General features: G+C 39.9%; 1 protein-coding gene across 1 annotated transcript; it reads right to left on the bottom strand.

Annotated features, from left to right (window-relative positions):
• Positions 1-4,265: 4,265 nt before the first annotated feature.
• LOC148216516 (vomeronasal type-2 receptor 26-like) lies at positions 4,266-15,414 on the bottom strand. Its single transcript, XM_088135837.1, has 5 exons — positions 15,133-15,414; positions 14,224-14,517; positions 12,180-12,407; positions 5,915-6,041; positions 4,266-5,176 (listed from the first exon to the last, which is right to left on the bottom strand). The coding sequence occupies exons 1-5, from the start codon at positions 15,412-15,414 to the stop codon at positions 4,266-4,268; spliced, it is 1,842 nt and encodes a 613-aa protein (XP_087991963.1).
• Positions 15,415-15,793: the final 379 nt, after the last annotated feature.

Below are 15,793 nucleotides of genomic sequence, written 5' to 3'. Positions count from 1 at the left end.
AGTGCGAGGGAATGTGGGGATTGCACCCTGTTTATATACAGTAGTATGCAGTATACAGTGCTTTGCTATTCTTCCATCTTTGTGCATATTATAATCTTGCCAAAGTTACCCTATACAGTATTCATTTCCCATATTTCTTTTCTAGTTCATTGTCCATAGAACACAATAGAAATAATTCTGATTTTATTGTAATATTATTCCACAGTATCTTTTGCATCATTGAATGAATTTGCACCCAACATTTCTTTGCTTTTTCACAAGTCCACCAGGCATGATAAAAAGTCCCCTCCTCTTTTTCACATTACCAGCACTGGTTTGACGTTCCTTTATACATTTTTGACAGCTTAACTGGCATCGTATACCAAAAAGAAATCATTCTATAAAAGTTCTCTCTTAAATGATGACCCAGTGTAAATTTAAGACCAGTTTCCCACATTTTCTTCTTTTTACTTTTGCTTTCTATGATCAACTATCAGAAGCAAAGGAACCAACAGGCAAGGAATTAGCCACAGATGAGCACTTAGTAGAGCGGCCTTGAAGGACCTGGAAAAGAGATTCAGATGTCCAAAAAGATCAGAATCTTTCATAAAGTGGTTGTCACTCTATGGAAGGAAAAGTTGGACTTTCAAGAAGGAAGATAGAAAGGATATTGATGCTTCTGGGCCCCTAAGAATAACATGGACAGCTAAGGAAACAAACAAATGGATCATTGAACAAATCAATCCAGATTTCTCACTTCAAACACAAATGACCAGGCCCAGATTATTGTATTTTGGTCATATTAGGAGAATAACTAACTGCCCAACATTCTATGACGCTAAGAAATGTGGAAGGATATAGAAGAAGAGGATGATCAGTAGCAAGATGAAAGGACTCAGTAACAGCAGGAATGAGAATACTGTTGGAAAAACATGAAGGATCAGTTATATTGGTTAAAATGAGGGGGCAAATCAATTTGCTAAGTCACTAAATTACTCAGTAGAATAAGCCTCAATGTGACAGATTCTTCTCAGGAACTATAAAGATCACAGACAAAGAGGGAAGTTTTGTCTTTCTTGGTTCTATGGGAGATTTATTTTTAAAAAATAAGGGTTTTTTTCCCCCCAAAGAAGAGGAGAGCCAGTATTTTTTTTGGGGGGGGGTAAATCTTCTCTCTCCAAATGTCTCTTTCTAAACTTTATTTACAATGCAATATGGTAGAATACACAGGAGGGTTGAAAAAGTCACGGTGGTGGTCACTGCAGTCTGACTGAACTTTCTACCTTGAAGACGCTGCTGTTCCTACACATCTTGAATAGGTTTTCTATGGGTTTTCTGTAAGTTTTTTCTTAGAAGTGTCTATGAGGTCAATGTATGTCTCATCCTTGTGGGCCTGGGAGGATTATCTATTCTTAAGTATCGTATTCTACCTATCTTTTGCTAAACAATATGATGGCAGCAAAATTGGAGTTCATTGATAGAGTTAGAGTCTGACTGGGGTCATAAACTATTGAACTTGCACCCCTCAACAAGAACATGCCAACAAGCTCTGTGGTTAAGTTTGCAAAAGAGTTGGAAGAGGAAGATATTGATCAGGTGTGAAGTTAGTTAGCAGAAGAACAGGACAGAGATGTAGAGGTACATTCAGATAAAGCATAAAATAAAGATGTTCTAAAACCACTAAGCATTCAGATACAGAAATCAGCAGTTGTCACGGACACAGACACATATGGTTTGAAAAGGTGTTATGATTATGGGATGTTAGCTGTTAAGAACGCATGCTCAACCATGTGACCCATCATGGAACCTCTGATTCTGATGCTGTTTTTGAAAAGGTATAAAAGATTTATGCTTTCTCTTTTCGGGGCTCTCTTCTTGGGAGGCAGTCCTCAATTACTAAGGTGCCTTCATAAATGAGTAACTGAGTTTCTCGAGTCCAATCTTTCATTGGGTTAAAGGGCTGGACCAAAAACTATGATTTGTGGCCAACAATTCATTCCTGTATAATTCTTTTTTAATGTTTGTGTCCTCTCCCCATTATTCTTTCATAGGAACACTTGAATTGCCCTCTCCTGTTTGAGTCCCCTTGCTAGCCCTGTCTTTGGCTGCCACAGGCTCTGCATGGGTGTCTGTGTGAGTGAGAAAGATGGCAAAAAGGCAAGATGGTGGCTCCATGCATGTACTAAACATCATCAGATCATTGATGAGGTGTCTCCCAGGGTGAATGATCTCATCTCAAACAGACAAATAGTAAACAAAGCATTTTCCACAGATTGGATTTATATAGTCTGCCTCCCATATGGATTCTGTAGAGGTGCCAATTGTAGACTTCTCAGCCAAAACTTTCCCACACTCAGTGCATTGATCATTTTTCTTTTCTGCATGAAGCCTTTGGTGACTCAGCATTCCCCACACTCTGAATTTTAATACGGCCTCTCTCCAGTGTGGATCCTCCTCTGTTCTAAGAAGCTCAAACTCTGAAGAAGACATTTCCTACGCTATATGCATGTGAACAATTTCTCTTCAGTGTGGACTGTGTGATGTCTTACCAAACTCGGGATTTAGCAAAAGATTTTCTATACTCCATACCCCTGAAGGACCCCCCATGTGGGGTCCCAGGTTTTCTTTATGGTGACAACTCTGATAATTCAGGAAAAAAGACCACAAAGCAAAGCAGGTACCACATTCTTGGTACTGGAACCATTTCTCCTGCATGTGGATTCTCTTACAATTGACTAAAACAATTGGGCAGGAAAAGAATATCTTACATTCAAATGTTTGTAATAAATTTATCAACATGGACGTGGATCTGAAGGATGCACCTCAAGAGAACAGATCCTTAAGGAACGGAAAACAAAATGGAAACTTATGCCATATTTATTTCCCTTTAAGATACTGACAGACTATACACACACACACACACGTGTGTGTGTGTGTACATGTGTGTATTCACATCAACCAGCTTGGTTCAGAATTGAGCATGTTTCTGTTTTCACTGGACAGATAAAAAGACTGAATCAATTGTTGGTCCACGGCATCTGTTAAAAAAGAGGGAGATGAGAGATTCTGCAGGGACCAAATAAATAAGTCCAGATATTTACTGTATATCAAAAGGTCATGGCACATTTTATTTCTTTCTAATGTAAGCATTCGGCTTTTATATTTATTAATTTTGATATTTTATTTTAAGACATATATACCTGCCCAACCTATATAGCTATCCATGAGGTAACAGCAACCCTGGGCAGCACACAAAACAGTAAAACCAGAAGGAATAGGGGAACAACAAATGTCTAAGAAGGGACCCTCCCTAGTTTCTTGGACTGTGAAGGCGAGGGGGGATAGATGCCCTTTCACGCTTGCAAGATTCTGATCATGTGACCTTACAATAAAGTTAGAGCTAGGAATTCTGGGTATGCTTCTTGTCTGGACTACCTCGCAAGGCTGACAGGAAGTGGGGAAGTGGTGGCTCTTTCTGCCTGGCTGCAGCCACTCTGTTCAGCATTTTCAGCATGGCCTTTCCCACGTGCAGAGGGCACTTTCAAACTCATTTCTCTCTCCCTCGCATACCACATATTTCCTTCAAGGCCATCTCCATACTCCTCTACATCCACCCTGCCCTGGTAGGAATGAGATCTCTTCCTGGTACTCTTTCCCTTAGAAGGACTATACTATTTATAACTGAGTCATCTCTTATGGATTGCATGCTTCTGTTGGTAACTAACCAAAGATGCAAGCCTTCTGGGAGAGGTAACTCAACCGAATGGCCATTTAACCCAACCTGTTATTCAAGTCAAACTGCTGGTTTGAGAGTATAGTTTAACAGAGCCAATCCACCTCTTTCTTTTATGTCTTGAAACATCCTAAATTTATTTTTTACACTTTGGTTTGAACAAATGAGCTTTTTGATTTGTTCTTGCTGCTCATTCGATGATTTATCTTGAATCCTTAAAGGAATCATTTGAAATAGAAAGTTGTGACCAGGTAAAACATCCATTTTACTGTTCTTCCTATCTAAGACTGATATTTTCCATCTTTTTTGCCATTGTATTTTCCCAAAACTATGAATAATTATTCCTGAATAAATCTTTATTAAATTTTGTTAAGTAAATTCCCAGGAAGTGAACCAGTTTGACAGTCATATTAAAGCCTACTCTTTACTGCAAATATTCCTTTTCCTCTTCAAGGAATACTTTGAATTTGAGAACACGTATAAAGGACTTTAATTCTAAGTGATATTGCCTTCAATTACTAGTAAACTATAGGAAAAAAAATAGATTCCAAAATTAAGAGGTCTCATCAGTTTTCATCATCAGATGCTCTTTTGTGTTCAGGTGAGATCTCAGGATAATGATATAGCATTTGGGGATAAAGATGCAGCCCAGTAAGCCCAGGCTGGAGGCCAGGATGGAGAAGATCTGCACGGCTACCATGTATTTCCCTTTGGTGCTCAGGTAGGTGGGGACAAAGGAGACCCAAACGCTGCAGAAAACCAACATGCTGAAGGTGATCAGCTTAGCTTCGTTAAAGCTCCCTGGCAGCTTTCGGGCCAGGAAAGCCACCAAGAAGCAGATGGCAGCCAGAAAGCCCATGTAACTGAGGGCAGCATAGAACATAGTGATTGAGCCTTCATTACATTGCAGGAGGATCTGTCCTGGTTGGGAACGCAGATTGGCATCTGGGAATGGGGGAGAGATTCCCAGCCTCATAAGGCAGATGCCAATCTGAATTCCAGAGCAAGACAAGACAATGGAATTCGCCAGACTCTTCCCCAGCCATTTCCTCATTGTGCTGCCTGGTTTTGTGGCCAGAAACGCCACCACTACCATGACGGTCTTGGCCAGCAAGGAAGAGACAGCAACTGAGAAAATAGCACTGAAAGCGGTTTGTCGAAGAAGGCAGGTCACTTTCTTGGGACGACCAATAAATAGAAATGAAGATAAAAAAGAAAGCTGGAGGGCAATCAGGAGAATGTAGGTGAGGTCCCGGTTGTTGGCTCTGACTATGGGAGTTTCTCGGTATTTAATGAAGATTCCTAGAATGCAGCCAGTGATTAGAGCCAAAAAACTGGCCACGAGAGACAGGATGAGACCCAACCTCTCTTGATAGGACAGGAAGCTTATAACTTTGGGGACACACTGATCTCGCTTCTTATTGGAATGCTGGTCATCAGGACACTTTTCACAACGGGCCGCATCTGAAAAATAGAAATCATTGCTGTCTAACTCATGAGTTGGGTGGCATTGACTCTTCAGCATCTGATGGCTGGTGTGGTTCTTCCGGGCTGTGTGGCCATGTTCTGGAAGTTTTGTTTCCTAACGTTTTGCCAGCATCTGTGACTGGCATCTTCAGAGTGCAGGAGCACAGACAGGAGCAGTTCTCTCTGTGCCCAGTATGCCGGCCGTGAAAGCCTTCGACCATACATCTTCAGCATATCCTCACCAAATGACCAAAAGGAGTCATCAGAGTGGAGATAGAGCATTAAGGATTTACTCTGGGCTCCTTCTTTGTCACCCTGATGGCTCTTGATCTAAAAGACTGCTAAACTCAAATGCTTTTTCTGCTTTTCTTCCCAGCACAGAGAGATGGATCGTGTGCTTTAGGTCTCTGTTAGCTGGTAGTTAATTAGGTGCTGAGTTTTGCTTATTCCTCTAATGTATGTGCTGTAAATGAATCTCCTTTCTGTTGTAAGATTTGTGTCACTAATCCCCCCAGAAGGGAGATTATCACAGTCAGGGACACCCCTAGATCCCTCCAAAAGTATGGTCTGGCTTCTGGAGCATTTTACAAGAAAAATAGATCACTAGGTGATTAGAATGGTGGCTTCCTCAGCAGATGGAAGCATTTCACACACTTCATTGGGCTTGGAAGTTAATTAGGGTCTGGCCTGGTATGGACTTGGATGGAGCTTCTTCTTTGCTTTTGAGCCACATACCTTCCTGTATGGAGATGGATCCTTCTGTACATGGAGAACAGTCATAACAGCAAACCAGTGCTCCCTCTCTCGTGAGCTTGGTGTATCCTGGGAGACAACTTTCAGTACATCTGGAAAAAGGCACTTTCTAAACATAAAGAAAATGGGAGAAATATCTTCATTAGGGGGATTACATATTTGAATGGAAATGAGTTACACTGTAGGTTGATGAACCGGGCTAAACCATGGTTTGTTATAATCATGGTATCTTGAACATGACAAATGTGTTTTACACACTGTGCAAAGTTATAAACCATCTTTATGCACATAATTGTTCCCCCCAAACAGTGACCTGAATCCAACCAAATCTCACTATTACCTAATGAATAAACTCCCCCACTGAGTTTGGGTTATCTTCCAGGGATCCTTGGCTCTTTCTAAGAGCAGGATTTACAATGAGCAAAAGGAGATGTTGCCCTGAAACTGGTTCTTGACTGTAACAATGTTTCAAGATTTTCTAAGACTTTAACATTTTTAACTCAAAGTCATTACGGATTTCTCCTTTCCAAATGTCCTAATTCTGCATGCTAATTGTGCTCAGTTTATAAAAGTCAAGGATATACTTTCAAAGCCTTTTCAAAGTATAGTGAAAGCATGTTTTTCAAAACCTCATTTTCAATATTATCCTCTTCACCAGAGACACAAGTAGTAGTACCAGCATGGTAAGCATGGTAAGAATTTGGGATTATAAAATTTCAAACAGATAAAGAGTCCAGGAGAGCTTTTTGGACTTTTTGGACATGAAACTGAAAGATTTAAGAAACGCAAGAAAGGAATGGAAAAAATAGGTAAAATTTGGGTCCTTTTGATGATCTTATTGCCTGGATTAAAGTAAGACAGAAAGAGATGGCCACTATTAGAAAAATGATGAAAGAAGGGAGAAGAGTATCACTGACAGGCCAGCCTTCTGGAATTACATCTGAGATGTTACTGAGGAGGTTTGAAGAGATGGGAAGAACTGTCACAGCCTCAACTATGGCTGTGACAATACCCATAGAGGAGGAATTTGGAGAAAAGAATGAATAAGGAATTTGAAGAATCTGAAATACATTTTAAAGGTGAGGTTCAACAAATTAAAGAAAAAGTAGAAGTTTTGGAAACTAAGACTGAAGCAATCAACCAAGAGATGCAAAAAGACTTTGATAACTTGGCATTACTAGAGTTGAGAGAGAAGGAATTTTACCTGAGGTTGAGGGCAGTCTCAGAAGAACCTGGGGAAGATATAAGACACAGGATAGTTCAGATGTTTACAACATTGTTGGACTGGGAAGAAGAAGAAATGGAAGCAGAATTGGATAAGGTCTATAGAATTAACACAAGATACAGCAAATTCAGAAATTAATGCATTTTGTTAAGAAGAGAACAAGAGACCAGATTGTACAACAATACTTTAACCCAAAGTTAAAGATAGATGTAATCCTGCTTAAAGAAATACCTATCAGAATCCTGTCTAAGAGAAAAGATTACATCTTCCTGACTGATAAATTAAAACAGGAGAAGATACCATTTAGTCAGGATAAATTAGAAGGAGTGATTTTGACTTTTGAGCAGCAGAGATTTTGACTTAATTCAGTTCAAAAGGTGAGATAATTTTGGGAAATACACAAGGTGGAATTGGAGGAGATTCAAGAGATGCAAATGGAAGGAGTTAGGCAGTAAACCTAACAAGAAGCTGAAGAAGATACCACTACATTAGGTGATACAGGGTTAGAGATTTCAAAATTCATAAAATAAATATGGAGTTTAAATACTCCACATGGAATATGTTATGTTGGCTGGTGAGGCCCAGGAAGAGGGCCTTCTCTGCTGTTGCCCCCGTCCTTTGGAATATTCTCCCCCCAGAGGTACGATGGCCCCCTACCCTCCCGGCCTTCTGGAAAGGCTTAAAGACCTGGCTCTGTCAGTGTGCCTGGGGTGACAGGGGCTCTACCCATCCCTGGGGATGGTTAGCCCCCAATGATGCTGCCTGGAGTTACTCACCAACTCTCTGTCTTCTTTGAACATTTTTTTTAACTACTCTTTTTATGTTGCATTTTACTGAATTTTATCTTGCTGAAAACCACTCAGAGTCATTTCACAAGATAGACAGTGACAAATTTTATTCTATCTATCTATCTATCTATCTATCTATCTATCTATCTATCTATCTATCTATCTCAAATGCCCCCAGAAAAGGAAGAAGATATTTTGTTATTTTAAGAAACTGAAGGTGGATGTAATTTGTTTACAAGAAACACATATGAGAAAGAAAGATAAAAAATAATTGATTTATAACAATTTTAGAGAGGAATTCAGCTGCTTTAAGCAAAAAAAAGGGGGGGGGCATTGCCGATAATTGTTTCAATTTTGGAGAGGCTTCTAGAAGGGATAGTTGTATTAATGGAAAAAAGTGAGAGAAATTGATTCATTGGCTGAATTTTAAATTAAGATGGAGAAAACAAAGATATTGACAAAGAATATGAAGACAGAAGACCAAAATCGACTGTAAAAACTGGGTTTCAGATTGAGAAAAAAGTGATATATTTGAGAATTATTATATCAAACATGAATTGTATGTTATTTCAAAGTAATTGTTTTAAAATATGGAATGAAATTAAGAAGGACTTATTAGGATGGGGAAAGTTACAACTGTCATTGCTGGGGAGAATTTCTCTAATAAAAATGAATGTGTTACCTAGAATATGGTTCTTATCTCAGACAATACCTGTTTTGAGAACTGACGCACCATTTAAGCATTGGCAAATCGGCATATCCAGATGTATATGGCAGGGAAAGAAATCAAGGGTTAAATATAAGATTCTGCAAGATGCAATGTCTTCCTAGTTCTCTTTGTCAATTTCTGTGTTTTATAGTCTAATTGATCATTCATTATTCCATTAAAATCTCCCATCATACAAATATTAACATAATCCAATTCAGCTATTTTCATATGTAATTTCCTATAAAATTTTTCTTGATTGTCATTGGGCGCATAAATTGCAATTAAAAGAGTTTTAACATTATTATCTATTATTTCAACCATCAAAATCCTTCCATCATCATCCGCATAGATTTGTTCTGCTGGCATTGTATCTCTAATATATAGGACCACACCTCTTTTTTTACATTGTGTCAAGGAAGTAAATAATTTACCCAGTTTTTTTTGCTGCAACAAATATTCGTGTTGTTTTTTGATATGTACTTCTTGCAGACAAATTATATCAAACTTTAACTTCTCTAATTTATGAAATACTTTCCTTCTTTTAATAGCCAGATTAAGTCCATTTATATTGATCGTAATCAATTTTCTTTCCTCCATGTTAGGCTTTATACGAGGGTTTAATTGCTCTAGTAGATCTTACTTCTCGTTGTTCTCTAGGAACACCATCTCCCCCACTTTCTTCTTTTTCTTTTCCAGTTGCTGCTGCACCTTCTTCTTGAAACTCAATTAACGATTCTTCCTTTTGTGTGTCTTCTTCTTTTCCTTTAAAGAATTCTGAATAGAATAGCTCTGCTTTTTGGACTGTATCAACTCTTTGTCTTTGCTCCTGCCAAATGAACTGAAGACCTTCTGGAATCAACCATCTGTAGTTTACTCCTCTTCTAAGTAGCTCTTTAGTCAGGAATGAATATTGCCTTCTTATATCTCTTACTTTTCTTGGCACCTGCTTCAAGACTACAATTTCTTTATCTTTGTACTTTAGTGTTTTCTCTCGTGCCACCTGGAGTATCTGTGCCTTAATAGTTTTTTTAGTAAATCTTATGTGTACTTCTCTTGGTAGTTTATTTCTCATTGCATATCTCGTATAGACACGAAAGATTTCATCCATCCCATCTGACATCTTCTCTGTGGTTATCTCCAATGCTTCTGCCAGTATTTCTGTCATTATTTCCGCAAGGTTTTCACCTTTTCCTTCCTCTATGTTTTGAAATCTCAAATAGTATTCTGATTTATCAATTTCCCATCCTAGCAAGTCACTCCTGGCTTTTTCGACTTCACTCAGTCGAGTATCGATATCTCCAATTTTCTTATCTCTTTGTATGTCTTCATCTTCAATTTTCTTAAATCTCTCCTCATATTTTGTCATCATCTGTTGTATACTTTCATCTGTCTTTTCAATTCTATGCTCAATATTCTCCGTCCTCTTTCCAATCTTCTGAATTTCTTGCATAATTGCCTGTAATGTCACTTCCTTCTCTTTTTCATATTGTATCATTGTCTGAATTGAACGTTGTCTCCCAGGAGGTGAAGAGGAAGCTACTGACATTGATGGGATTGGGGCTGTTATTTTCTTACTCATCTTGATGCTTAAAGCTGCAGAAAAAAGAAAAGAGGGAGAGAACAAGGCAAGAACCACAGATACTATTCCACAAAGTGAGAATGAAAAACAATAGAAAGGAGATAAAAAAAAAACCTGGAAGTAAAAGGGAATGGAAAAGGAAAAACCTTCAGGCACTTGTCCGCCTTAATCCAATAGTATACAGTTAAAAAAAATTAAAGGAAGAGGAAAAGAAAGCTAAATTTCTTTTCTTTTTAAAAAAAAAAAAGAAAACCAGCTGAAGAGAAGGTAGAGAGGAAGAAAGGAACAAAAAGGAAAAAAAAAAAAAGGAAAAAAGAAAAAGAAAAAGAAAAAGAAAAAAAAAACCAAGGCTCTAGCAAAAAGTACGCTACTGCCACTAAATGTCCAAGGCTCTTGTGACTAAATCAGGCTTTCCACCTTAAACATTTTCAGAATCCACTCTCCGCTGTCTTGTTTATAGTTATTCAGGTGGCACCTATATAAACAGTTTGTGATGCACTTCGCTATCTTTTTAAGAGTCCTTGAGTATGAGTAAAACAAGTCACAGTAGAAAAAACAATATATATATATATATCCAAGCCTCTAGGTGGCAGTGCTACTTTCTTTCATTAGCTTTCACTTCGCTTTTCCTCTTTCCCAGCCGGGGAGAGAGGAGAGAAAAAGAAAGGGAAAAGAAGAGAAAAAGAAATATGCTTCTTAAAACAATAAAAAAAAATCTTAGTCCTAATGCTTGAAATCAGAAATTATTGAGTATCAAACAGAAAAGCCAGTCCAGTTGAGTTTAAAAATGAAATAAACCACACTCTGCCAGATTCAAGTCCATAAAAAGGGAAAGTTAAATAACTAAAAAGAATTTTCCCAAAGGCTTAATCTCGCCGCTTAGTCCCACTTTTCTTCACTTTTAAAAATTCACTTTGGATTACTTAGGGTGTTCTCTAAGCAAAATTGAATAATAAAGGTCCATCTCACCCGGTTGGCACACTTTCTTCTTCCGTTTGGAGCTGTCCCGGCTTTTGCAGTCTCAATGGCTGCCACTCCGTCGCTGGTTTCAGGGACTTCTCCCGGATCAACCAGAGATTTTGCGATATCCCTGGGATCAACAGGACGTGCCCTATCTAGTCGCCGTCTCTACGGGACGGCTTAGGTCCTTCGGGACCGTCCAGCATCAGAGATATCAGCTGCGATCTTGGGAGCTCCAGATCGCACACCGTACCGCCGCGACGCCAGCTCCGCCTCCCCGCGACGCCAGCTCCGCCTCCGCCTTAAAGGCAACAGGCAGTTTATATGGCAAGTATCATCACCTTGAGATTGAATGGGCAGAAACAATAAACTATGGGCAATGTGGTCCAAAGGTATAGAAGGCAGTGGGACAGGCAGGTGGAAGAGCCACTACCAAGACAACAGTCAGATAAAAGAGGACTGAGTCCAGGGCAGGACAGTAAGGTATGCAAATGTCTCAGACAAAACCTTTCCTAGTTCTTACAAAGATAAAGTGAAGGAGAAGAGAAGTGCATTCAGACTTGCAAGTTTCTGCTACTATAGCTTTACACTAAAATAGTAGTGACCTCCTAATCTGATCTACCTTCAAGGCTCACAAATGCAGAAGAAGCGTAAGGTTGCGTCTTCTAATACTTGTAATTCCTTGGAAGGCACCTATCATAACCTCTCCTTGAGTCTCCGCCTTCTTCCAACATGTAGGTCTGAAATCTCAATTCCAAGCAGCAGTGGGCTACCCAAGAACAAGGTTTCCCATCCTGCCCCACATCACTGCCAGGATTCCCTCTGTAAACAGTAGGTCTTTGGAGGTCCAGAAGAAATAGACCTTCCACCTGCCTTTTTCCGACACAGACCATGGATCAGAGTCACAAGGCTAATAATCTGAAACCTCAGAGGGTTATACAGGAGCAGAAAAGTAATAAAACCCACAAACAAGCAGACTCAGCTACCTGGTGAAATGATGTCGGCCATATGACGGCACTCTCATCGATGGAGAGCTTGACTTCTGAAGAGGCCTCTCTTTCTATCTTTCCAACTTTCACCCCCCCAGCAGACTTGTTGGGAAATACTGCCCAGTCCATGATATCGAAGTCAGCAGCAGGATCTCCATTCTCATCCAAATAAACATCATCTTCAGTAAGATTGTAAAACTGGAAGTTTCTTAGGAAAGGATGAAGCTGAAACAACATGGAGAATCACCCCTGGACCTTCGACATTCTTATTTCATTCCTAAATCCAAATGGGGCTACTTCAGCTCAGTTTCTCTTTCTCCAATGTTTGGGAGAAATCTAGTTAAGGATTTACTCTCGATGTCCTTTCTGTCTATCAAAAGATCTCTGGTATGTTCTGTTTTATGAAATTGCTACTCTCAAGTCACAAGCATATTTTGATTCCAAAAATCAGGTGATTTGTAAGGTGGCGATCTCACTAGGCATATTCTCTACATCTGGACTACAATTTCCCTTCCAACCTCTCCCTGATTTCTATCTCCTTTGATGCTTCTCTGAATTCAATCTTCTTGCCTCCCCTCTAATGTGTAATTATTGCCCCCCACCTCTTCCATATGGCCATGTCTTTTTATAGAAAGAAACATCCAACCATCTGGATGCTTCAACATCTCCCTTGGTGACATTTCTGATTTGTACCATTTCAGCTTTGCAGCACTTCATCTTTGAATAAATGTCCTTCTTCTGCGTTTTAAGAGTAGGATCTCATGGTGCTGTATATCGGGGCAAACATTGGCAGGAAAGTGAAGTTGACTAGTGTTACCGAATGCCCCTGAAATTGGCAAGAGGTCTTGTGGATTTGGAAATGTATGAAAGTTGTTTTCTGGGCCTTTCCTTACTTGCAGCTAACCATGTCAGACACTAGCCTTGGCAATATTCTTTTTGCACCTAGTCCCCACCATGTTGCCTTCTTCTCGTCTGCAGCTCTTGAGTGAGAAACCTCAGGTCAGCCTCAGCTGCACCCCATGAAAGTTGTGTTTTTGTGAGTGAGAGCTGCGGAATGTGGAGGGCAATTGAGGTGGACAGCAAGGGTGGGAGATTAACCATTTCAGGCTGAAATGGATATGAATAGGCTTCACATCCTCTTAAGGAGGCAGTAGAGGAAGTGAGAAAAGATTCCCTGGTCTAGAAGGTAAATCAGGCCAATGCTGGATGATCAAGAAAGTTGATGGCTACTGTAGCATCCTGATGCTGATTTATTCTGCAAACAGGGAAAGGGCCTGCCTCTTCATTCCTTGTTCTCCCAACTTCCCAAACCAGCCCAACTGTTCACTTTGGAAGATCTAGCAACAGAATTTCTCTCTCCTTTCTCTCCAAGCTTCCACATTTGGCCGGAAAAAAACCCCAAAACACTGAAAATTGGGCAATTGGTGTGGGGAATATCCCACCCCATTTCTAACCCTGCCCATTTCTAACAAATGCTAAGGAATTTAAGGGGGATCATTAGCAGAAATTCAGAGAAAAGTCTTACGTGCCATGGCTGTACCACTTGGGGTATGAGATGATCTCCAACCCTGATCCTCCTCCAATTCATGTGGGAGGAACAGGCAGAATTGAGGACTCTGGCTACAGCCTGGACTGAAGTGGAAATACTGTAGGCATCCTCGGACAGGATTCTTGCAACCACATCACGGGGTGGCATTTCCCAGTTCTTGGTTTCTGTACATCTTTTCCAAACTTTCTTAGATAGAACGGGGTGTGAAGAAGAACACTGAAATGCTGTCTTCCCAAGCAGCTCACTAGCAATTGCATATGAATTAAAATCATAATTTTGTGTCCTTTTGTTTGCCAGAGTTAAGAAAGATAACAACAGTTGTTTATGCTGGAGATCCATCATTCGATAAAAAAATCTCACAGATATGTCTGGCAAAGTTGTTGCAACCCACACTTTCTCCCCAAACACTCTTTTAGCTTTTTCAATTTCTTGTATTAGCACTGCTAATGTTAATGCGGCCTGAAAGTCCAACTGACAAACAATAATTTTTACATCACTGTTGCTAAAATATAAAAGGAAGTCCTTCCTTTTCTCTTTATCTAGTGCTGGGAGGCTTTCTGAGAAGGCAACGCAAACCCCTTTCTTGACGGCCACAAGCTCAAAGCTTCTTCTGAACTTTTCTCCACTTTCATTCTCCGGAGCAGCGAGGCCGATCCACGTCCATCGGAAATGCAGGAGCAGCTTGACAATCGCCAAGTGAGGAGGCTCTTGTTTTGGACTCACCCGGTAGAAAAAAGGGAAATGATATTTTTGCTCAGGAATGTGGCTGATGACCCCATAATTGATCTACAATGAAATAGAAAAGTTGAGTTGTTGTCTTGCTTTTAGGGACAAAAATCAGAAGCTTAATTTCCACTGCAGAGAGAAAAAGATGTCAGCTAGGTGCATAGATATTGCTTTATTTTAAATGCACAAAAGTCCTCTTACAGGAAAGTTTCCCTCCTTCTTCCTCCATTAGACTTTTTCTGAGGTTTTCCTTGGAGGTGGTTTGAAAAAAGGGCTAAAGTCTGTTTTGTGAATGATTTTGTTTGAGGGAAGTCAAGTGACTTCAGTGCCTGGAAGATAAAGAAAAGGGGCAGGAGAGGGATTGGCAAAGGGGATGAATGTTTCATGCAGAGGATGGATGAGAGCCGTTCTCCTCAAACCTTCATAAAGGCCCTTAGTCTAAATGCAATTCAGTAGCAAAGAAAGAGGAATTCTGTGAAACCAATGGTTTTTTTCAAAAACTGTGCTGTGCACTTATGCAAGAAGAATTTGCATGCATCATGGAATGAATACTATGCCAAGTGCCTTTCAAGCTCCATTGTCTGGCTCATTTTATTTCTTGATATCCACTAGTGCCACCTTTTGGACTCTCTGGAGACTTTCCAAACTGGATTTAGCTTCAACGTCCATTCATACCTGTGGGATTTTGTAGATGCCCAACATGGCTGAAAAGTGTATGAAGAGCTCAAAATCCGTCCCTTCCAACACTGTCAATAGATTTTTGGGTCTTCCACATTGGTAGTTCGGGACATTCTCCTGCCCGGTACAAAGCAAGTCTATCATAGCCTCATATGTTATTCTTGCACTGAAGAAGTTCTCATAGATGCTGAAGCCCAAGGTTATATTGGGTAAGAGCTTTGGACTCTGGTTGATCTCATGAATGGCAAAGAAGAAGGGCAGGATATAGGAGAAGCTCATACCACTTATACTGCAAGAAAAGATACATCAATTTATCTTCACCTTCACTTTGGATTTTCATCTTCATCTCATAAAGTCATGCCATGTTTCCTGTTAGGGGCGTTCAAAACATATCAGGTGGATTTCTGTCCTATGACTATGTGAAGAACCATTCAGAAATCCAGAGTCTGAAATCAGTGGAATAACGATGGGATGGATCAGCCTAAAACAGGTAAACTAATCTGGTTGATCTCATGAAGAGCAAAGAAGGTGAATCAGAACCTCACTGTCAAAACATTGCAATGCAGAAAATCGTCAGGCACTCATTGCTCAATCAAAACATAGCAAATTCCTCTGTGATTTACTTCCAGGGTCTTTTGTGGTGATAAATTTCTCTGGA

This window comes from Python bivittatus, unplaced genomic scaffold (assembly GCF_059951505.1).
Source record: "Python bivittatus isolate LINGU-HERP-01145 unplaced genomic scaffold, Pbiv_v1 ctg000130_np1212, whole genome shotgun sequence".
In the NCBI taxonomy this organism is placed as follows: Eukaryota; Metazoa; Chordata; class Lepidosauria; order Squamata; family Pythonidae; genus Python; species Python bivittatus.
Note: the sequence above shows the minus strand (reverse complement) of the source record. Positions and strands in the feature narration are given on the sequence as shown.